Source organism: Taudactylus pleione, unplaced genomic scaffold, assembly GCF_031769625.1.
Source record: "Taudactylus pleione unplaced genomic scaffold, aTauple2 ptg000362l, whole genome shotgun sequence".
In the NCBI taxonomy this organism is placed as follows: domain Eukaryota; kingdom Metazoa; phylum Chordata; class Amphibia; order Anura; family Myobatrachidae; genus Taudactylus; species Taudactylus pleione.
The window spans coordinates 614,049-641,649 of record NW_028284763.1 but is presented as its reverse complement, the minus strand read 5'-3'; the positions used below and the strand labels follow the sequence as shown (position 1 = coordinate 641,649).

The 27,601-nt window shown below is 46.4% G+C and overlaps 1 protein-coding gene across 1 annotated transcript; it reads left to right on the top strand.

Annotated features, from left to right (window-relative positions):
- Positions 1 to 14,998: 14,998 nt before the first annotated feature.
- LOC148508519 (cathelicidin-related antimicrobial peptide Bf-CRAMP-like) lies at positions 14,999 to 26,538 on the top strand. Its single transcript, XM_088444418.1, has 4 exons — positions 14,999 to 15,261; positions 15,921 to 16,025; positions 17,777 to 17,860; positions 25,658 to 26,538. The coding sequence occupies exons 1-4, from the start codon at positions 15,070 to 15,072 to the stop codon at positions 25,829 to 25,831; spliced, it is 555 nt and encodes a 184-aa protein (XP_088300544.1). The 5' UTR covers positions 14,999 to 15,069; the 3' UTR covers positions 25,832 to 26,538.
- Positions 26,539 to 27,601: the final 1,063 nt, after the last annotated feature.

The following is a 27,601-nucleotide window of genomic DNA, read 5'->3' as shown; positions in this document are numbered from 1 at the left end:
TGCATTCGAGCATGCTCAAATCAAAGGGATTCCTTATATCCAAACCATGGTCAGAGACATTGCAAAAACCTGTTGTGTTTGCCAACAGCTGGAAATGTGGCCTACCTTGCTTGCTACTGATAAAGGCCTCATATACTGTGAAATGACTGCACAAGTCTGACAATTTGAATTCATCGTTTGCCACCAAGAAGATGGAGGACGAGTGTTGTACTGAACAGCTACAGAACACTGTCATTCAGGAGTGAAGTTGTCTTAAGCAGAGTGATACAAGATAAGAGACTTTCCTGAAGATGTGACACAGACTGATCTGTTGATATTTTGGGATGTCCAAGAAGGTTCAAGTAGACAAAGACACCAATTTTACAGAAACAACATGGAGTATATTGGGTTTTCTATGCTTCATACCATTCACAAAACTGACATCAGTATGATTGAATGAATGGATGTGTTGTTTAGGAAACAGGAATGTTTATATATATATACAATGTTGGGTTTTTAGAGCAGGCTGTATACAATACATATATATTTTGATAACCGGAGAGTGGTAAAAGGTAAACCTTTTAAGTAAGATATCTGGTGCACAGACACAAACACTTATGATAAGGTTGTTGTGAAGAAATGTTTAGTAGGAAGAGAATAGAGACAGGTTAAGAGATATTTGCAACATTATAAGTAAATGCTTATTTTATTTTGTTGTTATGGTTTATCTCACACTGTTTCTTTGTTTAAGCCAACAGGTTGCTGGTTGGAGCAGGAGGTGAGAGAATGTTGCTGGAGGTGTGCCTGGAAGACGATGGCCAGAGAGTGATTTCTTATACAGGAGAGAGTCCAGGAGGACAACAGAGTTATAAGATCTGATGGCACAACCATTACATACATCTATGTGTATTGTGCAAAACTGAACTTGTGCCTTATATTGGTTGGATCCACACACTCACCAATATTTTTTATTCTCAAGACTTTTTCAAGATTGAACTGAACTGAACTTTACTGATAATAATTATCTTATAAGTAACTGATATATTTGATATAATCATATGTATTATTCACTGTTTTATTAGAGTATTCACATATAAAAGGGGATTGTTTATGTTTGAGTATATGGTGGGTAGGACAATATTTCAAATATGGAATGTAGGAGCTCAATTAGTTAATACTGCCAGGGAATGGTGGGCTCTGTTAAACATTACACATAATTGTAGTGATACCCCAGACATGATGCAATTAACACCTGATCCTGATAAGAGCAGAGATCTTTTGGCCAATGTATACACTGTGGTGGCTAATATTCCATATATTCTTCCAGATGATGTGTATTACCTTTGTGGGAGAAAGGCCTACAAATGGTTGCCCTATGGGGGATTTGGTAATTGTACATTGGGACATTTGATACCCACCACATTCTTTACAGATGGGAATCAAGTTTATACCAAACAGATGCCGCATCATTTGCTAACTAAGAGAGCAGTGCGGCCTTTAAAACAGTATTATGAGGAAAGTTGGTTACGGTGGTTCAACCCTGTTCAGAAATAGGGGGTTGGTTCACTGGTTTACTGCATATGCTTATTTAGGGAATCATGATTACAATATGTATGTATCTTGGGATCAAGGTATTATTTCTTTGTGCAGGGAAATGTTGTAACACGCTGGATTCTGTTAAATTGATGCCAATCAGGAGGAAAGATTCCTATGAGAACATGATATACATGTCTTCCACACCATAAGCCCAAGGTGGATTGTATTGGGATAGCAAAATGGCTACTGACAGCCATTTCTATTCATGGTTCTTATGTGTGTATCAGACATGAGGTCGTGTATTAGGCATGAAATGGTACAGGAATGTGGAAGCAGACAGACCATAAATCCACAAGGCGTTGTCTACTGCGATGTACGCTTGCGTTAAGTTTTAGAAATTCCTTATCAGTAGTTAACCAATAAAGTAGTTTGAAGTAGGTTTATGCCCATATTAGTAAGAGTTAGATGGGTATGCAAGTAGGATACTATATAAACGAAGAAAAAAGGAGATTCCAGTGGCCTGCCCTATGCCTGGACCAGAGACTGCAGCTGGTGGCCAGGATATTGTTCATTCCAGCTCTATTCTGAGAGGAGGCTCCTGGATCGTGTAACCATCTTATATTCCGAAGCTAAGTAACTATTATTCTTCCATATCTTGTTATTTGTTGTAATAAATTATATCTTTTTTCAAGATACTGGTTTGTGTGGCTTAATTAACCTTCTGTATCCAAGAACCTTATCTCGTTCCACCGGGAACAGGGCACTACAAAGTGGGGGGACTACTACTACTGGAGGCACTACAAAGGGGGGGGACTACTACTACTGGGGGCACTACAAGGGGGGGACTACTACTGCCAGCACTGCAAGGAGAGGGACTACTGCTACTGGGGGCACTACAAAGGGGGGACTACTACTACTGGGGGCACTACAGGGGGGGGCTACTACAACTGGGGGCACTACAAGGGGGGTACTACTACTGGGGGGGACTACTACTAGGGGCACTACAAGGGGAGGAGACTACTACTAGGGTACTGCATAGGGGGGAAGGGACTACTACTAGGAGCACTACATAGGGAGGAGGGGACTACCATTGGGGGCACTGCATCGAGGGACCACTGCTGGGGGCTCTATATAAAGGGCAATACTGGGGGTACTGCATAGGGGGAAGACTACAACGGGGTCCACTATTTAAGGGGCACTGCATAAGGGTTACCACTATTGTGGGCACTATATAAGGGGCTTACTACTGGGGGCACAAGGGGCACTGCATAGGGGGGATCACTACTGGCGGCACTACTGGATGCCTGCATAAGGGTGTCCTTTCCTGTGGCACAGGGGGACACTGCATATGAGCACTACGACAGGGGGCTGCCCCAAATCTTTATTTTTACCTTACATTAATCCCATATGGACCCACCTACTCCCTAGAACACTTGAGGGGGGGGGGCGCCATAGCCAGCACGTTCTTTCGGCTACCCTGGCTACACGCTACTCCTCTGCCAGGGCCACCTGCATGCATTTGCCCTCCAGGCTAAAAGTTGCCAGCCAGCCCCTGCTGCTACCTTACCTTATGGGTATAAACAAAAACCTCACATTTAGTGCGCTGTAAATACATCTCCCTAATATAAACATTTGACCTCATAAAAATGAATAAATAACACCTTAACATATTATAATGAATTATATAATACTCATATACGTATCCCCCTTAAATTACGATAGGCATATCTAAATAAATAATACCCACACCAATTTATAATCTTAAGCAGAGTGGTTGTTTATTATATATATATATATCTTCCTTTATATTAGCCATATATTTAATATGGCTACAACTAGATGGGGCACTAGTACTGGGGGCATTAAGGTGCATATGGAATGGAAAAGAATGTTCCCAGAGTGACAAGAAACGGGGTGGTGTTATGTTTACATTCCCCCATTTTCAGTGGCCACGCCCAACACCACTTTTCGGCGTGCGTACATAGGGCCTAATTCAGACCCGCTCGAGGGCGCTGAGCGCTCGCAAGCGGGTCGATGTTGGCCAAGTGTGCATGCGCACGACGGAGGCGGCTCCGTCGTGTGCATGCGCGAGACCCGAATAACGACGGCCAAGCCGTCGTTATGGGTCTCGCACCAAAGGGGGCGTGCTGTTGATGGTGAGTGACAGCACGCCCCCTTTGGTGAGCGTGCCGGGGGCGTGGCTGCCCAGATGGAGGCGTTCCCATGGGAACTCCTACCGTCTGGGGCTGGCCCCACTGACATCACTAGTGATGTCAGTGGGAGTGCTTTTGGCTCTGACAGCCAAAAGCACTCCAGGGCTTGCGGCCACGAGACCCTACCACAAGGGTCTCATCGCAAGCCCGATGGTCTTGACCATCGCGACCATCATTTTGGCCGCTCACTATAACTGTGGGTGGTCACCCACAGCTATGCGAGCGGCCGGGAGGCCGCTTTTCAAATTCAGAGGGACGGCCCTGATTCAGACCGAGCACTCTGTCAGAGCATCCGGCTCTGAAGCATGGCAATAGTTTCATCTTGCCCTGGGCTCCAAAAACCCTAGTTTCACCACTGGTCCGGATCTCTTGTGCACTCACTGGATTTAGGCAAGCTGTATATGTCACAATAAGGAATGCAGTACAGTACAGGGAATCACTTCTATCCAACTTCCCTCAATTACTGTATGATCTCTCTCCCCTGAGAGTTTCATCAGAATGTAAAATTCTGAGTATCTAGGTCTCATGATTTATAAGACCAGCAATCAGTCACTGTTTAAATCAATCACCCTGATTACTTATAAACCACCTGTGCTGTCAGGCCCATTAAACAGGGGTATAATGGCCCTCTTACACCCTGGGCCGGTGCTAGACTTCTAGGCACCCTAGGCAAAACTTCTGCATGCACCCCCCACCCTGTACTCATTTAGCCCCTCAGGTGAAAATGACTTTGCACAGGTGGAGTGGCGGATAAGTTTTGTGTTAAAAAAAATATTTATATATAATATATATATATAATATATATAAAATATATATAAAACATAAAATATATCCGCCACTCCACCTGTGCAAAGTCATTTTCACCTGAGGGGCTAAATGAGTAAGAAGAGGGGGGCTCAGGCAGAAGTATGTATATATACACACACACATATAGTAATGCCCCCTGTAGTAGTGCCCCCAGTAGTAATGCCCCCTGTAGTGCCCCCATATGATGCCCCCAGTAGTAAGGCCCCTGTAGTGCCCCCAGTAGTAAGGCCCCAGTAGTGCCCCCAATAGTAAGGCCCTGTAGTGCGGCCCCTGTAATAAGCCCCCCTCCTGCGCGCGCACACAAACACGCATGCATACATACACACACATAAAAAAAACCCCAACACTTACCTTAAACCCCGCTCCAGTGCCCGCTGCCGTCCGTCCCCGGCGCCCGCTCCTCGGAACTATGGAGAGACATCATGACGTCACTCCCATAGTGCATTGCGGGACCTGGAAGACGGAGCTCAGGAATGAGCTCCGTCCTCCGGCTGGTGTCGGGGGGAGGGGGTAGTAAGGAGCTGGGTGCCGCTGGGGGTGGGGGGCATACAGAAGGAGCCGGGTGCCCGCTGGTAACACAATCTCAGCGGGCACCCGGCAAATGGGGGAGGGAGATCGGACGGCCAGGCACCCTCTAGTGGCCGGCGACCCTAGGAAGCTACCTAAGCTTGCCTCGTGGAAGCGCCGGCCCTTCATGCACCTCCTGCCGTATCCCCGGATATTTTATTTTGATTGTTATCGGCAAATCTGTGAAATCTAACATGTTGGATTACACCAATCCCAAGATGCTTCGTTGCAGGAACTCGACGATCCATCGCTGGTGTATCTGGGCATTAAGGAGCTCATTCAGAGTCGGTTGTGAGCGCTGAGCGCTCACAACCGACTCGATGTTGTCCCACAGTGCATGCGCACGATGGAGCTCCGTCGTTAGGGGTCTCGTAGCAGAAGGGGAGAGCTATCGATGTTGAGTGACAGCTCGCACCGCTTGCTGGGTGGGCCGGGGGCATGCCCGGCCAAACGGAGGCGTTCCAGTTGGAACGCTTGCCTTTTGGGGGCGGCCCCACTGACATCATTGCTGATGTCAGTGGGGAACTTCCTGCTCAAACAGAGCAGGAAGATCCCTGGGGCTTACGAGCGCCCAGACCCTACCCTAGGGTCTGGTCGTAAGCCCCGATGGTCACGATGGTCTTGACCATCACGACCATCACCCATGTCGGTCGTTAGAGCTGTGGGTGTTAACCCACAGATTAACGATCGACAAGGAGGCGGCCGTTCAGGGTGCAAGCGGCCGCTTTAATTTAGAGCGACCGCTTGCATCTAACGACCGCCTCTGAATGAGGCCCTAAGTTTGGGTAAAAAATAACATTGGATAATAAATATTACTTTTATTGTGTTTAAAAACATTTTTAAACATATATTCAGATTATGATCAGATTATAACATCAGAATCATGAGTTGGATTCAAAATGTAAAACTAGTCTTGCGTGGTAACTCAAAACTGAGCATTTAGATGCCTATCATTCAGCCTATGCCGGGATTTCACTGTCAAGGAGCCTGCGGTCGAAATTCCTGACTACATCCCATTCTCATCATCGGTATTTTACTCATTTATGAAATGATGGCTGCATTACTGTTCCATGCTCCTTCCTCACTATCTACCCCAGGGCTACCATTAGGGGAGGACTGCCAGCACTGGAGTCCTGGGCCCGTAGACTCAGGGGGCCAGCCCGCTCCTACCGTCTGTTGCCCGCTACTTCAATACCCTAAGAAATGAGAATGAAATTCAACAACAGAAAACCACATGGTTACCCGCAAAACCCTCTGGGTGCTGTCGCTGTAACCACACAAGGGGGTAGATGTACGAATCCCAGAAGCGGTATCAGCGCACGTTATGTACGCTGATACCACTTCTCCCCGATGTATGGTCGGGGGTCTGGGTGGTAATTGACAATGGCGCTATGCGCCCGTCATTATCGGCGCTGCTGTCTACAAGATAGTAGCGCCGATAGCCTGGGCTATGTATGAACGGTCACAACGTCTGACCATTCGGCTGGCTGTAGCTGTCGTTACCGACAGCTACAGCCTGGTGCTAGCCTATCCCCACAGCAGGGACAGCGCTGTCCCTGCTGCGGTGGCTGCTGGCTCCAGGCTGCACGCGGGGATCTCGCGATACTTGCGAGATCCCGCGCATGCTCAGTGGAGCCGGCCAGGAAGAGACATAGCGCATCAGCACTAGGCTGATGTGCTGTTGTCTCTAGCGGGTAGCGCCGGAGGGGGGAGTTAACGCTCCCCCTCTCCGGCCGATAAGATGTTTATACATCTCATCGGTAGTGCTTCCTGCTTCACCTCGGTAAAGAGACGAAGCGGGTAACGTTATAGCGGCACGGTAAGTGCCGCTACAATACATCTCCCCCAAGGTGTCTTTAGAAGCATACACACTGGGCGATTTAAATGAGTGATTGAATGATTATGACATCGCAATTGTTCAATCGCTCGTTAATCGTTGGTCGTTTCCAACATCAATCATCGCCTCGACATGCCGGTCAATCTGCCGATAACAGATTGGCCATGTTCAGGGATGACATATCGTTCAGTGTAGGCACTACAGGGGATCAGGAACGACTGTATGATTCGATTTACAGTACGTATTGAATTGCCCATGTGGGATTCAGTACGTGGGTAGGACGACCCGCTCTCTTTAAGAGAGATTTAGGGAAAATAGACTAAATATATACAGAAAAAATCCCCATGGTAGTGATCCAAATACTTACTCTATGGGGTTGAGATGATGGAATTTACATCGAGAGGTGGGGACAGATATAAACGACTCTGAGTCAAAATGGTTTTTTCGCTTTCAAACTTTGAGTCCAGATGGGCTTAGTGAAGCTTTGGAATTTATAGACTAATGAGTCCTGGAGCTCCTGTGTGTGTGCAGCAGCCGATCGCAGCCCGGGCAGGTGAGTATGTGTCTTACGATCTCACGATCTATCGGATCGTACACATCGTGAGATTGGACATAACAAATCGTGAGTTGAAAAAAAAAATAAAACAGGCTCTTGACTATTGGTGGGAAATTTAAATAGCCATAACAATGGGAGGGGCTATCTAGGGAGTATAAACAGCAGGAACCCTTTAAACTCTGTGTACATTCTGCTCTGCTACTAGATGAGGCTAGGTGTATTCCTGCTGAATCCTGTACATTGCTACTGTGCTCTTTGTATTTGGCTTGCCTTATACAAAGTTTATTCTACCTGCAAGTGTGTGCTACCTACCTGCATTCTATCCTGTTCCTGAATTCTGTACTGATGCGTCCCTATCAGTATAAAGTGTTGGTCGCTGAAGCCGGGGTCCGGGAGATTAGGAAGAGGGCCCAGCGAAGAAGGACGAGAGCATGCTGGACCAAGGAGTGGCTGCTACAAAGGGATACCCGCTCTCACATGTCCCTGCTGATAGAGATCAAGGAGAACAACCCGGAGGACTATCGGAACTACCTGCGCATTGATGACGCCAGCTTCCAAGAATTGCTGCATCTGGTGACCCCCCACATCAAGAGACAGGACACAAGGTGGCGGAGGGCAATCCCTGCTGAAGACAGACTGGTGGCTACCCTGAGATACCTGGCTACAGGAAGGTCACTGGAAGACCTAAAGTTTGGGACACTCATCTCACCTCAGTCCTTGGGCATCATCATTCCGGAGACCTGCAAAGCCATCGTAAAAGTGCTACAGTACCAGTATTGCAAGGTAAGTTAAAAAAAAACACCACACATTGGTTTCTTGTGCAAAGAAAAATTATTATATTTATTTTTTACTCAACATATAAAGCAAGAAATTGCCTTCTTTTAGTACAATGTGCACTGACCTGCAGGCAACTGAAAGTGTGCACTAAACTGTGTGCAAAATACTTTTTTATTACAACTTTACAAAAGAACATCACCAAATTTTATGAATCCCAATAGGTAGCCGGCTGTATGTGATAGGGTGGGTCAGACGCCAGTTTGAACAGGCCAATACACACATGGCACAAGTACACATTGTGGCCCCGGCTTCCAGCTATGTGTACTTGTGCCATGTGCGTAGTGACCTTGTTCAAATGGCGTCATCACCACCCTATCCCATGCAGCAAGCACCGATTGGAATTCATAAAATTTGGTGATATTACAATATAGAAAAAATTTACATCTCTGTATATTGGGGCGACTCATCTGCTGCATCCAGCAGAGCATTATACAAGGTGGTGCTGGTGCTTGGGGTGCTTGGTGGGGGAGTAATATCTAACTGGGCAGGGGGGGGCAGACATACCTATTTGGGGCAGGGGAAAATAGCATTGGATCTGCAATGTATGTCGAATTTGAGATATTTTTGCTCATACAGCGACTCAAGAGGTCGTAGTTTAACCGTAAAAAATTTTGTTGGATATCTGCATCCAGATTTCTCAATGTGCTGTTCACATGAGCTGTGAAATCATCAATTGCATCTGGGGGTTTCTGCAGCAGCCGTTCTGCGTTTTGTAAAAAATTGTCCTCTCGTTCTGTAAAATTCTCCTTTCTGTCTTTTTTTTCCTTTTTTTGGGGTTGTTGCGAAGATGAGGGTCCAGGTGGAACTTGACTTTCCACTTGTGTGCTATTCTCCGGATCACTGTCGCTACCGAGCAGACTGAGGTCCGGTGTTGATGTTAAATCAGGGTCTTGGGTGGGAGTCTATATAGGGAAAAAAGATATAAAAAATATTATAGTCATGTTTTAACATCTTTTTTCCTATTTTTACAGTTTCCTAACACCGTGGAGGAGTGGACCAGCATCGCGGAAGATTTTGATCCAACGTTGGAATTTCCCTAACTGCGGAGGAGCCATCGATGGGAAACACATCCGCATCAACCTGCCAACACCGGATCATATTACTACAACTACAAAGGATTCTTCAGCATCGTTCTCATAGCAGTGGTGAATGCCAACTACGAATTTCTGTTTGTGGATGTCGGCAAGAATGGGCGTGCTTCAGATGGTGGGTCCTTCAAAAAGACGGCTTTCTACCAGAGACTCGCCAACAAAACCCTCAACCTGCCCTCACTGGACCAGACAAAGCACGGCCTAAATTACGTTTTCGTTGCAGACGAGGCTTTTGCATTACATGAACATGTGATGAAGCCATTTGCACACAGGGGCCTGACCAGAGAGAAAAGGATATACAACTATCGTCTATCCCGGGCACGGCGCATTGTGGAAAATGCGTTTGGAATAATGAGCAACCGCTTCCGCATTTTCCACACCACCATCAATCTACATGTGGAGAAGATAGACTGGGTCGTGATGGCGTGCTGTGTGCTGCACAACTTTATGCAAAGAAAATCTACTCAACGAGGACCAGTCCCACCTAGACCAGAAGATGTAGGACCCCTGGAGGACATTGAACATTTGACATCTGTGTCTGCACCAACAACTACAACAACATCCACCGCACGTGCCAAAGAAGTGAGGGAGGAGTACATGACCTATTTCAATGGACCAGGTGCTGTACCATGGCAGGAGGACTGTCTGTGAACTACTGACTAAATTGGACATTTGGGATTTAACAACAAAAACATTAAGGATTTTGGTTTAAACTGTGTCACTACTTACCAAGACTTCTGCAACCTCCTCATCTCCCTCACGCTCAGACATCAAGATGATTTATTCCCTTTGAGGCTCTTGTTCACTGATGAATGACATCATTTGGTAGTACCACAGCGCAGGAGTATATATTTCATCTGTAGCCGCTCCTGATTTTTTGGAGTCATCCACCGTCTTTTTTTCTTTGATGTACACTGTCCTGAGATTTTGTATCTTTTGCCGTACAGTTTTCAGGTCTGCATCAGATATGTATTTTTTCGTATACACCAAAAGTTCCTCTAGTGCGGCCAACTTCTGCGACTTATTGTGGTACTTCCGAGAACTGATCTTCCACAGACACTCTTTCGAGTGCAGGATTTCAATGAATCCTGTAACGAATTCACGTTCTGAATCCATGGACATTATCTATGAATAAGAAAAAAAAGGACATTTAAATATTTGTGTATATAGTTTTGTAAAATGTAATGTTGTTATAGTTCACATTTTTAATGTTTTAATATTTTATTTTTTACAGGTTTTTAAAGGTTTGTTATGGTATTCTAATCATGTTTTCTTTTACAGGAATGTTATGTGTTTATTGCTTGGTAATATAATGCTTTTCTTTGACAGTATAGGTTTTCCACCTTTGGGCCTGTCGTTGTGGTAGAACTACAGATCCCAGGATGCCCTAAAAACAGTTTCAAAGGTGGGTGGCAGGTCAGCCTGGGATCTGTAGTTCCACAACAGCTGGAGACCGAAAGGTAGAAGACCCCCCAGCTTGTAATAATGTGTGTTTTTAAATGTAATGTATGGTCTTTTTTTGTAAAAAACGTGTTTATTTATTTATTTGAGTTATTACACACATTGGTGGGCAGTGGGGGAGCTTAATGCATGACCCAGCCACCGCCCGCCTCAATACGGTGGGCGGTGGCTGGGTCATGCATTTATTGCCTGGGGACACACATTGGTGGGCAGTGGGGGAGCTTAATGCATGACCCAGTCACCGCCCGCCTCAATACGGCGGGCGTTGGCTGGGTCATGCATTTATTGCCTGGGGGCACACATTGGTGGGCAGTGGGGGAGCTTAATGCATGACCCAGCCACCGCCCGCCTCAATACGGCGGGTGGTGGCTGGGTCATGCATTTATTGCCTGGGGGCACACATTGGTGGGCAGTGGGGGAGCTTAATGCATGACCCAGCCACTGCCCGCCTCAATACGGCGGGCGGTGGCTGGGTCATGCATTTATTGCCTGGGGGCACACATTGGTGGGCAGTGGGGAGCACATATTGGTGGTCAGTGTGGTTGTATTTAAACTGTACAAATACTCACCAAATATCCAACAAAACAAGATTTCAGTGTGCAGGCTCCTCAATGTGCGACTGTCTTGCTCCATACACGATGCTGCACAAGATGGCGATGGGGCGTGTCCAGGCTTCTGTCAGTCAAATTCTGCATTGTGTGATGAATCGTACGATTCATCGTGAGGAAAAAACCCTCACGATCGGCGTCCATCGGGTTCATGGTTGGCTAGTCTGCCCTACAGCACGGCAGATCAGAAGATGCGATATACGACGAGCGGGGACGCGCATCGGCATCGTGCTCGTGAGTATAAACTCACGATTTGTACTTTTTTTTACCCGATTCGTCGTCACGATTCGTCGAAATCGGCCAAATCGTGTAAAATGTCACTATGTGTGTGGGCACCTTTAGAGGTACTGTGACACACTTAATATACAATTATGAACAGATAAAATATTATAGGTTGCGCTGTATAGGAATATGTGTCAAGAGTGTTCAAAAGAATAAAAAGTAATTTAAACATTTATTTCTAAAAAATAAAAATACATAAACATAAAATCCACTAAAAAAGCATATATAATAATAACACTCTAGTGAGTAGGTTTAAACACAATGTAACTATGCACACTTCTCTTGCGACAATATAATCAAAATCACCTAGTTCACTCTAAAATGCACAAAGTCTTTGAAAACATGTATCTCGCTGATGTTAGTTGTTAAAGAGAGATTTCAGTGAAGTCTGAGGGGTCGATTTATTAAGGTTCGTGTTTGGTCGAGATTGCAATCTCGGGTGACTTTAACCATTTTCACCAACTCGATAATTTACTAAAGGCAAACTTGGGAGAGACTTCTCTATTTAGACAGAAAATCTTGGGTGAGAATGCAATCTCGATTTAATACACCATCTGCCAAACTCGCATGTACTTTTCAGAGAAAATATACAACTGAGGAATTTACCAAGAATTGTGATTATAATGACTGGTGTAATTGAGCAAACTTGGACCTAAATAGTTTTAAATAGACCACCCCTGGACTTCGAGTTTGGCAGAAACATACACAAATCAGTGTGATCTGTGTATGTTTCTACCTTTAATTCGTGTCTAAAGGGTTAATGTTTAAAAAAAGACATAGGGATCCCCCCAAAAAGTATAACCAGCCCCGGGCTCCTGAGCCAGTGCTGATTCTAAAAATATGGGGAAAAAAATGTGTAGGGTACTCCGTATTTTTGGAACCAGCAATGGGTTCCTGAGCCAGTCCTGGTCTTAAAAATGGGGAAAAAAATGTATGGGGTTACCAATTAGCAAGATGTTGTGCAAAGTCCTAGTGGCACAGCAGTGCCGACATTGCCGCAAGTTTGCTGAATAAATCGCACAGTTTGTAATTCAAAGATATCTCTTTCTGCGCTGAGACTTGTAGTTCAGTGATGGTTTTATACGCTACTGCTCAGACATGCCATCACTGTGTGGGTGCCGCACACCACTTACTGATGTGTACAGATTAGCAGCATGTTGTACAAACACCTAGTGGCACAGCAGTGCCAACATTGCCGCAAGTATGCTGCAGAAAACGCACAGGCAGTTTGTAATTTAAAGATACCTCTTTCTGGGCTGAGACTTGTAGTTCAGTGATGGTTTTATAAAGTGCCCTTTAAACCCAGCTGTTAATTTCTAAGGCATGTTATCAGTGTGTGAGTGCCACACATCCCTGCAGAACAATATGCATGGCACAAGTCACCCGGACTGGCACTGACTTTTCTAAAATGAGGTGTTATCGTGCTGATATGTGTATCTAACATAATATACAGGTACTGTAATAATTATGGCAGAACACGTTTATAAATTGTTTTTCAAAACTGTACTCAGGACTCGCACAACAAATGATTTAATCCTTTATTACACACTCAATTACACCTCTCAATCCATGACAACTACTGTATAGCATACCAAATGACAGGTTCAGTCAGCCAATCAGCAGACGGTACTACAGACATTGCATTATCTTTTTTTACGCATGCACAGTGCAGTTTAGGAAAAGCGACATCTGGTGGACAGAAAGTTGTATTACACTCTCTGTCTTTTCCAGCGCTTCAGTGCATTATGATGCGACTCAATACGCCAGGGAACAGCACGACTAGCAGGGCGCGCTACATGACATATGGAGTAAAGATGTAGCAGGACACATCTGTAAATCAGGGTTTTCTATACTTGTAAAGTTTAAAAAAAATTATGGTCTGCTGATGTTCAATCGTGTCCCAAACTCTGCCTTTGCAGCAAATTCCTGATGGTTTACCGTTTAGTAAATTTGTGGATCATATAACCTGTACTAAACCGCCGGGAAACCGCCAAACCGATGTTTAGTAAATATACCACTATTGTGTCTAATACTGAGTGTAAGCTATGCCATGGTAATATATGAGAGCGGTCCCGTATATAATATATGTCAGTATTATGCAGCTTAGTGGAAACAAATCCGTTTCCATGGTAACACCATATTGAAATAGGAGTTAGGGGCACTACGTTCATTTCTGAAGTGTCTGCTATGACTGACTTCCTTCTCCTAATACAGCCGGCCGCAGTACAATACGCCATGCCATTTCCACAACACTCTAGGTGGACTATGTGGCATATTTATTATTTCTTATCACAGCATATTGCGACAATAAGAATAATTTTTAGCAGAATTTATGTCTTTCAGAGACACGGGGCTCCGTGAGGACAAAATAGTAAAGTGACAGTTTACAGTATTACTGTACTTCCTGGCATTCCTAGAATGCTTACTGACTACTGTATCTGTCATCAGACTACACGTCAGCAAGCAGCAGTTACCGGATTTGCGTTTGCGCAAACCGTCCCTCCCCAGTTCTCGCCTCTCCAGATGTACTTTAACAATGTGCAATCTGCATAAACACATTACTCTTCCTTAGCATGTACTGGACCTGACGCAGAGGCTCATGCAATACAAATTACGCATGCGAGAAAAATTCCAAAAACCCATCCGGTGAATGCGTTACATAGAGTGTATGCATAACAATGACGTTCCCGGGCGCTGGCTGGGAGGTGGCCTGAAGTGAATGCAAAAAAATCCATCTCGTGGACATCTACATCTTACGGAGTGTCTCAGGCGTGCCACTAAAAGCGGCTACAGTCACAGTCAGATTGGGAACCTGCATCTGCCATAGGCTGGTATATAATTGGTGACGGTGCGCCGGGGTGGCATCAAAAAAATCACTGGTGATGTTACAGCGCAGAGGCGCAGAAAGCGGGTGTCTCAGTCCTTGCACAATCACACGCAGGCTACTACACCATATGCTAATTACCGCAACAGCGACTCCGGCTACAAACGCAATAGCGGCGCAGCGGCGTCCACCACTGAATCAGGCCCTCATTGCACATCTGCACAGTTTATGTTGGAATAAGTTGAATTCAGCATCAGACCCCTGACTTCTGTGCTGTGTGTTTCTTATTAGAATGTAAATGGTTTCTGTGGGGATATGTTGCAATCACACATTATAACCAATCATTATGTCGTATCCCTGCTGGTTCCAGGGAATGTGCAGCAGATGTGTTCCAGGAAATGTGAGGAGCATACAAAGCGCGATGTACTGAGAGTCGCTGCATCAGTCAGAAGCACCAGTCAGTCACTCAGCATGGAGAGGTCTCTGACCATGTGCCTAGTGATGGGAGCGATCGCAGCCGCTGCCATGGCGTCATTACCCACAATGCAATGGACTGAAGAGGACATCACCGCCATGTCTGTGATCAGCGCTGATTACTACAACAAAGTATCCGGGGAAGATGCTGTCTATAAGCTCCTTGGGGACATGTCAGAATATATGATGGTAAGTGTCCAGCTTTCATTTTGGAACAAATGTATTTGACCGCGATTTGTGGGAGCTGGTGCGATTCCAGTGTGAGATACTCATTAGATTTAAAGCAGCAATTACTTTATCATGGTATAACTGGATTGGTATTGCCTTTAAACTAATTGCCATTTTAAATATAGTGTATAATTCACCAAATCGCGCCAGCCTCCACAAATCACCGTCTATTCCATTGGTCCCTATATCTTTACCACTGAAAACAGCAATAAATGAAGCAATATTTGGAAGTATAAGGAGTATATGTACTAAGCAGTGTTAGGAGACAGTGGGCCTGATTCAGACCCTGTCGCAAGCGCTGAGCGCTCGCAACCGGGTCGATGGTGGCCCACAGCGCATGCACACGACGCCCTGATTCAGAGCGAGCACTCTTTCAGAGCGTCCGGCTCTGAATCAGGGCCAGAGTGAAAAGTGATAAGAAAGTGATAAGGTACCAGCCAATCAGCTCCCAACTGTCATCTCACAGGCTGTGTTTGAAAAATGACAGTTGGGAGCTGATTGGCTGGTACCTTATCACTTTTCACTCTGTCTCCTAACACTGCTTAGTAAATAGACCCCCAAGTCTATATATTACTGCAATCTCATATATATCCCATATCCTCTATTGTTACTATTTGTAGGATGAAGACTCTCGTTACCAACAACTTCGATTCATGATAAAAGAAACGTCCTGTGAAAAGTCTGCCAGTGACATCACAGAGGACTGTGCATTCAAAGAAGACGGTGTAAGTCCTGAGACACAATGTATCACCTCCGGGCATAGTTGATCAATAGGGAGTAGACAGATGAAGGAGAGTAATCGGGCACCAGTCAGCGCTCCCAGGTCCTGACAAGAAGCAGATGTCACGCTGCATAACACTGCAATTACCTATGAGCTCTGCATTATAAATAATGGGAGGATTACTGTGAAAAGACTGAAGGGGAGATGTATCAGAGTAACCAATCAGTGTCTAGAAGTGATTCCAAAGACTCTGCAAGATAAATGACAGGTAGAAGCTGATTGGTCGCTTAGGGCAAATTCTCCACTGTATCTCTCTCCCAGGCTTGATACATCTCACCGGGAATAATTAGGACACAAATGTTTATGCATATTATTATCAGGTGACCATCGTCCAGCTCCCCGGCCAGAACTCCTCCAAGTCTGCAGACATATTGGACACTCATACCTGCGCTAGCTGTTTGGGGTTAGTGGGTGGTCAGGGAATCCTTGTACACGTCGTACCTTACATGCTCCAGCCGCTGCCCCCTGACTCCCCTCTCACTCCCGGCAGCCGCTGACCCTCCTGACTCCCCTCTCACTCCCGGCAGCCTCTGAAATGAAACCCACAGTCTATGCTGCTGTCCCCCTGACTCCGCTTAGTAACCTGTACATGTATACGTCGTACCTTACATGCTCCAGCCGCTGCCCCCTGACTCCCCTCTCACTCCCGGCAGCCTCTGACATGAATCCCACAGTCTATGCTGCCCCCCCTGACTCCCCTCTCACTCCCGGCAGCCTCTGACATGAATCCCACAGTCTATGCCGCTGCCCCCTGACTCCCCTCTCACTCCCGGCAGCCTCTGACATGAATCCCACAGTCTATGCCGCTGCCCCCTGACTCCCCTCTCACTCCCGGCAGCCTCTGAAATGAATCCCACAGTCTATGCCGCTGCCCCCTGACTCCCCTCTCACTCCCGGCAGCCTCTGACATGAATCCCACAGTCTATGCCGCTGCCCCCTGACTCCCCTCTCACTCCCGGCAGCCTCTGAAATGAATCCCACAGTCTATGCTGCCCCCTGACTCCCCCTCTCACTCCCGGCAGCCTCTGACATGAATCCCACAGTCTATGCTGCCCCCCCTGACTCCCCTCTCACTCCCGGCAGCCTCTGACATGAATCCCACAGTCTATGCTGCCCCCCCTGACTCCCCTCTCACTCCCGGCAGCCTCTGACATGAATCCCACAGTCTATGCTGCTGTCCCCCTGACTCCCCCTCTCACTCCCGGCAGCCTCTGAAATGAATCCCACAGTCTATGCCGCTGCCCCCTGACTCCCCTCTCACTCCCGGCAGCCTCTGAAATGAATCCCACAGTCTATGCTGCCCCCTGACTCCCCCTCTCACTCCCGGCAGCCTCTGACATGAATCCCACAGTCTATGCTGCCCCCCCTGACTCCCCTCTCACTCCCGGCAGCCTCTGACATGAATCCCACAGTCTATGCTGCCCCCCCTGACTCCCCTCTCACTCCCGGCAGCCTCTGACATGAATCCCACAGTCTATGCTGCTGTCCCCCTGACTCCCCCTCTCACTCCCGGCAGCCTCTGAAATGAATCCCACAGTCTATGCCGCTGCCCCCTGACTCCCCTCTCACTCCCGGCAGCCTCTGAAATGAATCCCACAGTCTATGCTGCTGTCCCCTTGACTCCGCTTAGTAACCTGTACATGTAATATGAGCATCACATCCTGACTCACTGCTGATTATTCTCCCCTCTGACAGCTGGTGAAATCCTGCAGATCCTCTTTCTTTACCGAGAAGGACCGAGAGGTGGTTGTGGTCACATGTGACAGCGTCCATCTAGATGTAAGTGACTTCAGTTATTCATTGGTTATTCAGTAATTAATCTATATTCCTCCCGGGAGAGAGCGCTGAGATTACTTCTATAGTTACTATCTCTGTATCTGTTAATCTGCAAACCAAAAAAATATTACGCCAAGATTAAATTGTACATTTATTATTATTATTGTTATTATTATTATTATTATTATTATTATTATTATTATTAATGTTACTCACTGTATATAGTGCCAGCAGGGCCGAAACTAGGATATCTGTCACCCGGTGCAAGGCAGCAATTTTGCTCCTCCTCCCTTCCTGTACCTGGATTTTGTCCTTGCTCCTCCATAAGGCAGTGCACTACTCAGACGTCCCTGGTATAGTGACTTACATTATTCCACACACCATAATGCCCATTACACATTATGCCACACACTGTAATGCCTATTACCAAAGTGCCACTTACATATTTGCCCAACACCATTTCATACCCCACAGTAAGGCTTCTAAATTACTTTAAAATTACCTGCTCATTGTCAGGTGTTACATGCTCATTGCCATGGGGTTACATGCTTGTTGCCAGGTGGTTCCATGCTTGTTGCCAGGAAGTTTCATGCTTGTTGCCAGGGGGTTTCATGCTTGTTGCCAGGGGGTTTATGCTCGTTGCCAGGGGGTTAATGCTCGTTGCCAGGGGTTACATGCTCGTTGCCAGGGGACAGGGTTACATGCTCATTGCCATGGGGTTTATGCTCGTTGCCATGGGGTTTCATGCTTGTTGCAAGGGGGGTTTATGCTCATTGCCAGGGGATTTCACGGGAGAAGATGCAGCTTTCAGCATCTTCTCCCGGCAGCGCCAGCATTCCCGGTGCCGGGAACGCTGTGTGCATTGCGCTGGCCTAACAGACACTAGAGGTCCACTAGGACCTCTAGCATCTGTCTCTTCCTAGGCGGCAGACATTTTTGGATGGGCGTTTTCAGCAGAGTCCATGCGGTCGGCTAGTCCGCATGGAATCTGCTGAAAACAGCCATCCAAAAATGTCCGCCGCCTAGGAGGAGACAGATGCTAGAGGGCCAGTAAAGACCTCTAGCATTTGTCTCCTCTTTGGCGGCAGCCATTTTTGGATAGCCATTTTCTGAATCTGCAGCCCCCAAGCCCCCTTCAGTCAGCTTTTTTCACCCCCTGCAATCCGGCACCCAGTGCACGTGCACCTCTAGCCCCCCCCCCCCCCCTAGTTGCGGCCCTGGTGCCAGGATACTTAATTGTGCTTTACCATTGGGAACACAACAGTAATCAAACAAGACTTAGGGCCTGATTCATCATGGATTGCTATTGCGAAAGCATATGCAGATGGACGATTTTTGCGTACTGATCGCACTGCGATCACGGAGACCACGCAGAGCTATCGCAGAGTGATTTACAGGCAATGAGCGCTTGGGTTTGGTGCCAGGGGGGTGGTCAGAGAAACGCAGGCGTGCCTGTCTGTTGGAACGCTGTTGCATGGGCGTGCATAAATTAGCCAGTGCGACGGCATACGCAGCTTGTGTACTGACTGTGTGCATCGAAGCAATTTCTAAGTGAAGTCAGGGCTGCTGTAATTCTGCGTGAGGGGCCGATGGTACCCGATGTTACCGATGTTTATGAAGGTTTATAAAGTATTATGGATGTGAGATAGCGGCAGTGGGAGGCAGTGATCGGCTCTATGCTGGCAGTGTGGCGGCATTCATTAGCATATTGTCGCAGCAGACCTGTGTGCGATTATGGAGCTGCGATCGCAATAGCAACCTAGACAGAGAGGAGGGAGGGCTCTGCTCTCAGGCTTACAGTCTATAGGAAACAGTAGTCCTCAACTCCAGCCCTCAGGTACCCCCAACAGGTCATGTTTTCAGGATTTTTAATCAATGGAATCTGGTTGGATAATAAGTGACCCAGTAAAATACCTGGCATGATTAAAGAAACCTAGGCAACATGACCTGTTAGGGGTACTTGAGGACTGGAGTTTAGAACCACTATTATAGTACATCACAAATTATATGTCATATGTCAGGGTTTGCCAAACTCCACCATGACAGTCCAGGTTTTAATGATATCCATGCTTGAGCACAGGTGAATTATTAGCAACTAATGCAATTTGATTTAGCCATCTGGGCCAAAGCATGGATATACTTAAAACCTGGTCTGTAACAGCAGTGTTTGGGAGCCTCTGTCATGTGTGATAGGTGGTTGCAGGAGACACTATGGGAGTGATTCAGAAATGGATGCAGGTAAAGCACTGGGCACAATGGGACGTCTCTTGGGCATGGCATTAGCATAAAGACGCAGTAGTGGCTGTGACAAAAATCGCTGCATCCATCTCTGAGTCACCCCCTATTCATGTTATGTTTATAAAGCACACATATTACACAGCGCTGCACAGAGAGTATGCTGACCCAGATGAGCTTGCACTCAGTATTCCCTATAACATGGTTTAGTTATGTCGGTGATTTCAGCAAAAGAACAACTATAAATCTACTTTCTCTGTGTTACTGGACTTATTACAGCTTTGTGCAGAACAAGGCATGGGACAGATGCAGGGTCAGACTGGCCCACAGGGGTACAGGGGAAATCCCCGGTGGGCCGTACTCTATTAGAGCATCAGTTACCTTGTGAGCAGGACCACTGATCAGCATCGGTTCTTGGATTGCTTCTATAGAAACTACACCAAGATTTGTCTAATAGCTAGCTAAGCAACTGAGGTGGCTAGTCACACGACCTCTGGAGGATGACCCTACCCTTATCACTGCATTCCCCTGGTGGGCCCTTTATTCCCCAGTCCAACACTGGTCAGCGACATAGTGGGTATACATTGGCCAATGTGTACGACATATCGTCCAGTGTGTACCCGGCAAAAAATTTGTTTAAAGAAGATGTGTAAATGGCAAATGTTTCATTATAAAACAAGCATATTAATATAACCTACAGACTCCAGAACAGATTGCCCGTCTGACTGAAACTTGGTAATATAAATGGATGGATGGAATTTTCTGTTGCTCATGAAAGATTCATATCCTCCTCGGAACTTGGGGCTCAAATCAGACCTACTCCCTAGATGCTATCGCACGCAGAGAAAGTATCCAAATCCGCAATCACACGGCAAAGCATTAGTACGCCCTCTATGTCTTGGCATGCGATCGTGGTGTGCATGAAGATGACCACCAGCCTGTCTTAAGACGCCCACTTATACACGTCATCTCCAGGATGTGTATGCAAGCATCGGTAACATCGGATGTGATCGTAGCACTTGTGGTTGACCATACCCTGCCGCAAGCACTGCGAGTGCTTCAGTGTGAAATACAACAAAGTGACGTGTACTATGATGCTGCATCTTAATTATGCACTCCTCTGAAACGGCGTTAAGACGCTCAGCCACGCCTGCATTCGCATCACCACTCACCCATTTCCATCGACCATCCCGTCACTACCCATAAATGGCTTGTCCTGTCACTGATTCTATGCGCAGCGAGCGAACGCTTCCTGATCACTTGGACTAGTTCGTGCACGCGCACTGCGATGCGTTCGCATATGCAGATTGCAAACATCGGCAGGCTGCGTGCGATCGCAGCCTAGCGAGCGGTTTTGAATCAGGTCATTGGTTCTAATTAATCAACTCAGCAGGATAAAATATTTTGCTGGCATTGTAAAATGTGTCAGCGCAAGATGGAGTCATAGCGGCTTATCACGTGACCTGATCGATTGGAGACGGTTGGAAAAGTTGGTGAGATCGGGGGAAGTGCAGCAGCAGCTCAGTCTCGGGCTCTTCATTAGTGCACCAGCTGATAATGAGATCTTAGGAATAAAGACAGAAAGAAAAACAGATGTAACATTTCCGATGAGGCTTCTTACTGCGATGTCTCTAACTCCTGAATTTAGGTGCGAGCGTAGCTGTTGGCGAGCTCATGTCTTGTTCTGTGGGGCCCGATTTGGGAGAGCGCACACGGGCTGGCGGAGAGGCCAGATTCAGCAGCTGAGGATAACAACATTCCTGGGTCAAATCCAACAATCAGCTGGAAGACGTCACTGAGAGAAAATATAAAATAGTATTAGTCAGACCTCTGCTGAGCACAAATGGATTCTCTCCTCTAAAACTTTTTCACGCTAAAAAAAGACGCAACATGTTGTCTTTAGTAAATAACCCCCTCATAAGCTTAATAATTGCAGTAGTGCAAATGCAGGTAGTGTGGGCTCTGAAACTCATACACTAAGGGCCTGCACTGAGCATGCGCACGACGGAGGGAGCTCCGTCGTGCGCATGCGCCAGACACGACGAGCGAAGGAAAGTCCTTCGCTCGTTGTGTCTGATCAAAGGGGGCGTGCTGTCGGTGTTGATTGACAGCACGCCCCCTTTGGTGGGCGTGCTGGGGGCGTGCCTCCCTGACGGGGCGTTCCCAAGGGAACGCCTACCGTCAGAAGCCGGCCCACTGACATCACTAGTGGCCAAAATCACTCCGGGCCTTGCGGTTGAAAACCTCAACCGCAGGCTCCGGCTCGCAGTTTCGATGGTCGCGATGGTCACGACCATCGCGGCCATCAAACTGCACACTCGTATAGGCTGTGGGTGGTGACCCACAGCTATACGAGCGTCCAGGCGGACGCTCCATAATTATGGAGGGCGGACCTCATTCAGAGCGTGCGCTCTGCTCAGAGCGTACGGCTCTGAATGAGGGCCTAAGTTGGCACAGAGTAGCTCATAGCAAAACTGACTGTTGTTTATTTAAAAACAAAAACGAATTGTAAAATGCCCATTTTTAACCACCAGGTGGCGCTATAAGTTTAGCAATGCTGTACATGGTAACAGGTTTGGTATGGGATGCCAGCAGTCGTAATCCCGTCGGTCTGAATCCTGGTGCTGGCATCCTGACAGGGTTAGAATACCGACACTTGTTTATCAGTATGCTAACCCTCCCCCTATCCCTACCATAACCATAACCCTCCTTCCCTGCTCCCTAAACCTAACCTTCCCCCCAGTGCCTAACCCTAACCCCAACCCCACTACTTACCTTAGGCATCCCGGCGGTCGGGATGCCGATGCCGGGATTATGACCGGCATCGGGATTCCAATGCCAGTAATGTAAGCATTGGCATCCCAACCGTCTGGATGCCGGATGTATCCCATGGCAACGGTAGCTGTATGTCTAATTGTTTGTACCAATAACACCTGCATTCTCTCTGTATTGTTCACTTTTTCCTCTCTGGACTTTTCCAAACTCTTAATACAGACTCATGATCCCTATCCCACGTCTCTTTCTGTTTCCTTTTCCATATATATTCTCCTCCTCCCAGCATACAGCTTCCTCAGATACAGCAGATGTCCCATGAAACGAATGATTTATATTTAGTACTATGACAGTCTTATCCTCTTTTCCTTTGTTTGTTTCTTCAGGTTGCTAACAATGACTCATGTTTCTGGGCAGTGGGGCGGGTTCAGAGACGTTTGCTATTGGGCAGGATGCAGCAAAGGGAGTAATGCCATCAAGCCCGGAAAATGCAGGTGGCACCAAGAGTCAGAATGAGATGCACTGCGGGGCTTGGTTGCGGGGGGGTAACGCCATCTCCTGATTGGCGTTACCCTATGGAAGCCTATGGGTCTCTATCGGGAGAGTGCGGCGATAGGGATCCAACCGCAAAGGCTTATGGGGCAGCTGCTATGGCTGGGAAGGCACAGCAGCTCCCCTATCGTACATTTTTTTTTGTTTACATCGGTAAGCTGCCCGATCGGAGCTGACCTCCAATCACGGCAGCCTGGCCAGCGGTGGTGGATCGGGGGTAAATAAAGGTATATCGGGAACCGGTCCAGCGTCCCAATCCGCCCTGCTGCAGGCGTGTGTGTATGTGGGAGGGTGTCAGACATTAGGGTGTGTCTGTGCACGCCAGGCACCCCCCATGTGAACGCCTATTATGACCAAAGTTATTTGAAATTATCCATTAAAGATTATCTTTTTTTAATGATCCACATGTAGAAGTTAATTGAAAGCCAGTGGTTATGGTAAAACAAATCGGAGCTTCCATAGCACAGGAGTTGAATACTTATGCAAATTTTTTTTTCAGATTCTATGTAAAAAACAAAGAATACAAACAAAAAATTAATTATGAGTTTAAAAATTTACTTCAAGAGCCAAATGTAATAGACAAACCTGCTGATTTTTTAGAAGGTTGAAATATTTAGCAAATCACTGCGCACATACGGTACATATATCTATATACACACACACACACATTATATATATATATATACATATATATATATATATATATATATATGTGTGAGTGTGTGTGTATATGTGTGTGTGTGTGTATATATATATATATATATATATTTTGAGACAGACATGCAATGATAATGTCCGGAAATCCTTTTTATGTTTTAGGGCTCTATTTATCACTCTTATTTTTACAAAAATAATGTGAAAAAGGGTGTTTTCACACCCTTTTCACATTATTTTAGTATCACCTACAGTTACTATAGGGCAATTGGAGTAGAATTCGTAAAATTCTACTCCAAGCCCTAAGTATCACTTATTTTTAGTAAAGCAGATCGCATTTCCCATAATTGTAATGGGAAATGTGATCCGACCAGAGTTACTAAAAATAATTGTGAAAAAAATATCGGGTCTCCCCTGGTTACCGGCCTCCTGGCCTGCTCTAATGGGGAGAGCATAGCCGGGAGTCAGTCCCTGTAATCAGCTGTGTGGTCTAAACAGACCGCAAGCTGATTACTGTAAAAAAAAAAAAAAATAGTAAAAAAAAAAATCACTTACGACTCCAGGGACCGGTGATCGGGCCTCCGGTGATGACTCCCCTTCGGGTCCCAGTGCAGTATGGGAGATCACCTGACCGGAGGAATGGAGAACATCACCGGAGGCCCGGAGCATGCAGGTAAGTGTAAGTAAGGGAGAGGGGGGTCGCGGGGGCGGGGCTTAGCGCGGGAGGGGGGGGTAGCAGCGGCGGTCGGCGCATGCGCGGGCACTTAATCATGGTATTTTTTGCGAAAATACCGTGATAAGGCTCCGAAGGAGATTTGCAGGGACAGAGCTTTATCGTAAGCTCTGTCCCTGCAAGGGATTTGTAGTAAATCCCTGTGATATCACACTACAATCTGCATTACCAATGCGGATTGTAGTAAATAGAGCCCTTAGTCACATGGTTATAATCTATGGTTTTTCCATTCACTGGTTTTACATTTAATGTTTATGAATTAAGTTTAGCTCACTTTAAGGTTTTTAAACACTAAGGGGTCTATTTACTAAGCAGTGTTAGGAGACAGAGTGAAAAGTGATAAGGCACCAGCCAATCTGCTCCCAACTGTCACTTTTTAAACACAGCCTGTGAGATGACAGTTGGGAGCTAATTGGCTGGTACCTTATCACTTTTCACTCTGACTCCTAACACTGCTTAGTAAATAGACCCCTAAAGTACTAAAGTATACATGATCTGAAACAGGAAGTGATGTAATCACCACCTAACTAATTGATCTTGGTATACAAATGAGCTCTGTCCCGCATGTAAACACCCCCCCATTGATGATGTCCATTTGATGAAACATGTTGGGATTTCCCAGACTGCACCTCTCCTAAAAGATAATTTGCTCATTTTTTCACCTTTATGCTAATCATTATTTTGTGCGATTTTTTTTTTTATTGAGTTTTAATTTCTACCACTTGCTGTTGCAGTGCTATTATGCTTTAATACCTTCATATTCAATAATTTCATATATATCTATCTATATATATATATATATATATACACACAGACATGTTTTTAAAATAATTTGTATGTGTATTTTTATTCAGCCCACAGGAGTGAGGATATTAAAGGCTGGACGTAGTGACATCAATAGACGGAGCAGAAGCCGAAGAGGGAATCGCGGCGGTAATCGTAATAACAAACATGATGATAAAAAGAAGCCTTATAAAGTTGGACAAGGCTCTGCCATTGCAAGTGTCAGCAGCGGTATAAAATTTTAAATCACAGTAAAATCGGTCTCAAAGATTTTAACGTGACTTGAGGAACTATTTTAAATGTGTTATATTTTTGTAAGTGACTTTGGGCCTGATTCAGACCCACTCGCGAGCGGCTGTCCTTCGCTCGTTGTGTCCGATCAAAGGGGGCGTGCTGTCAATGTTGATTGACAGCACGCCCCCTTTGGTGGGCGTGACGGGGGCGTGCCTCCCTGACGGGGGCGTTCCCAAGGGAACGCCTCCCGTCAGAAGCCGGCCCACTGACATCACTAGTGATGTCAGTGGGAGTGATTTTGGCTCTGATAGAGCCAAAATCACTCCGGAGCTTGCGGTTGAAAACCTCAACCGCAGGCTCCGGCTCGCAGTTTCGATACAATACACAATACAATACACGCTCGTATAGCCTGTGGGTGGTGACCCACAGCTATACGAGCGTCCAGGAGGACGCTCCATGGAAATGGAGCCCGGCCCTCATTCAGAGCGTGCGCTCTGCTCAGAGCGTGCGGCTCTGAATGAGGGCCTTTATTTTCTATGCACGATTTCATAAAACGTAACATTTTGGCGATCTGTTTTCAATACATATTATTCATAATAGCTGCCGATATGCTGTACAAAGACTGGCTATGAATATATTTACTATATATAGCATGTTTCACAAATCTAACCTGTAAAACAGTTTTCACTGCTCAAAATAAAAAATGATATTGAACTCATTTTGTTTGCTAAAACCGTGGATGCCTACTTGGGAATGAAGAGGACGTGATCCACGCATACAGTTAGAGGGGAGTATGGAATTTTCTTTTTACAGGTATCCCTGAATTTCTACATGGAGAACGGGACGTGAATGGCTTCAGGGATCCTAGGTGAGTGCAGTATGAGTGATTGTGAGTGTGATTGTGTGCGTTACTAAAGTTTTACTATCACGTTGTGTGTGTACTGTGTTTTATCGTAATATTTATTTTGCAGATGAAGTATAGGTACCAGTGGGCCCGCAATGCCAAGCATGCTAGTACTTGTGGTTCTCCAAGTACCAGCATTCCCGGGAACGCTTGCTGCTAACCATAGTTCTACTGCAAAAGACAATGGGTCTCATTCAGTCGGTCGTAAGCGCCGATGCGCTCGCAGCCGACTCGATGGTTAGTCCTGCGCACGCGCAGCGGCTGCACCGCGCGTGCGCAAGCCCCGGAGCGAGAGAGAAAATCTCTTGCTCTGGAGCTCTCTACAAAAGGGACGGCTGACGATGTTGATCGACAGCTTGCCCCGTTTTGTAGGCGGGGCGGGGGGGTGGCTACACAAACGGAGGCGTTCCGTGCCGTTTTGTGGGCGGCCGCACTGACATCATCACTGATGTCAGTGGGGAGCTTCCAGCTCAAACACAGCAGGAAGCTCCCTGGGGCTTACGAGTGCCGAGACCCAACCTTAGGGTCTCGCCGCAAGCCCCGATGGTCGCCATGGTGATGACCATCGCGACCATCACCTAGGAGGCCGCACTTTAAAAAATGAAGCGCCCGCCATCATTCAGAGAGAGCGATCGCTTCTTGCGACCGCCTCTTAATGAGGGCCAATATTTGTACTTCTTTCACTTGTACCCAGAGCTTTCAATGAGACGTGTTGAATTAATGGTCACTAATGGTGGATAACTGTGTCTACATGTACTAGTATAATATTTGGGGTGTGGATTAACAGATAGACAGTAAAAACGTTGACAGTGTCTAGATAGACACCAGATGTTAGACATTCAATAGGTCGACAGGGACAATAGGTTGACACACTAAA

Bases quoted from the DNA above. Each gene is read 5' to 3' on its own strand.
- LOC148508519 (XM_088444418.1), top strand. From the start codon at position 15,070: ATGGAGAGGTCTCTGACCATGTGCCTAGTGATGGGAGCGATCGCAGCC. The intron at 15,262-15,920 runs GTAAGTGTCCAG...TACTATTTGTAG, and splicing joins ACATGTCAGAATATATGATG to GATGAAGACTCTCGTTACCA. The intron at 17,861-25,657 runs GTAAGTGACTTC...ATTTTTATTCAG, and splicing joins GTGACAGCGTCCATCTAGAT to CCCACAGGAGTGAGGATATT.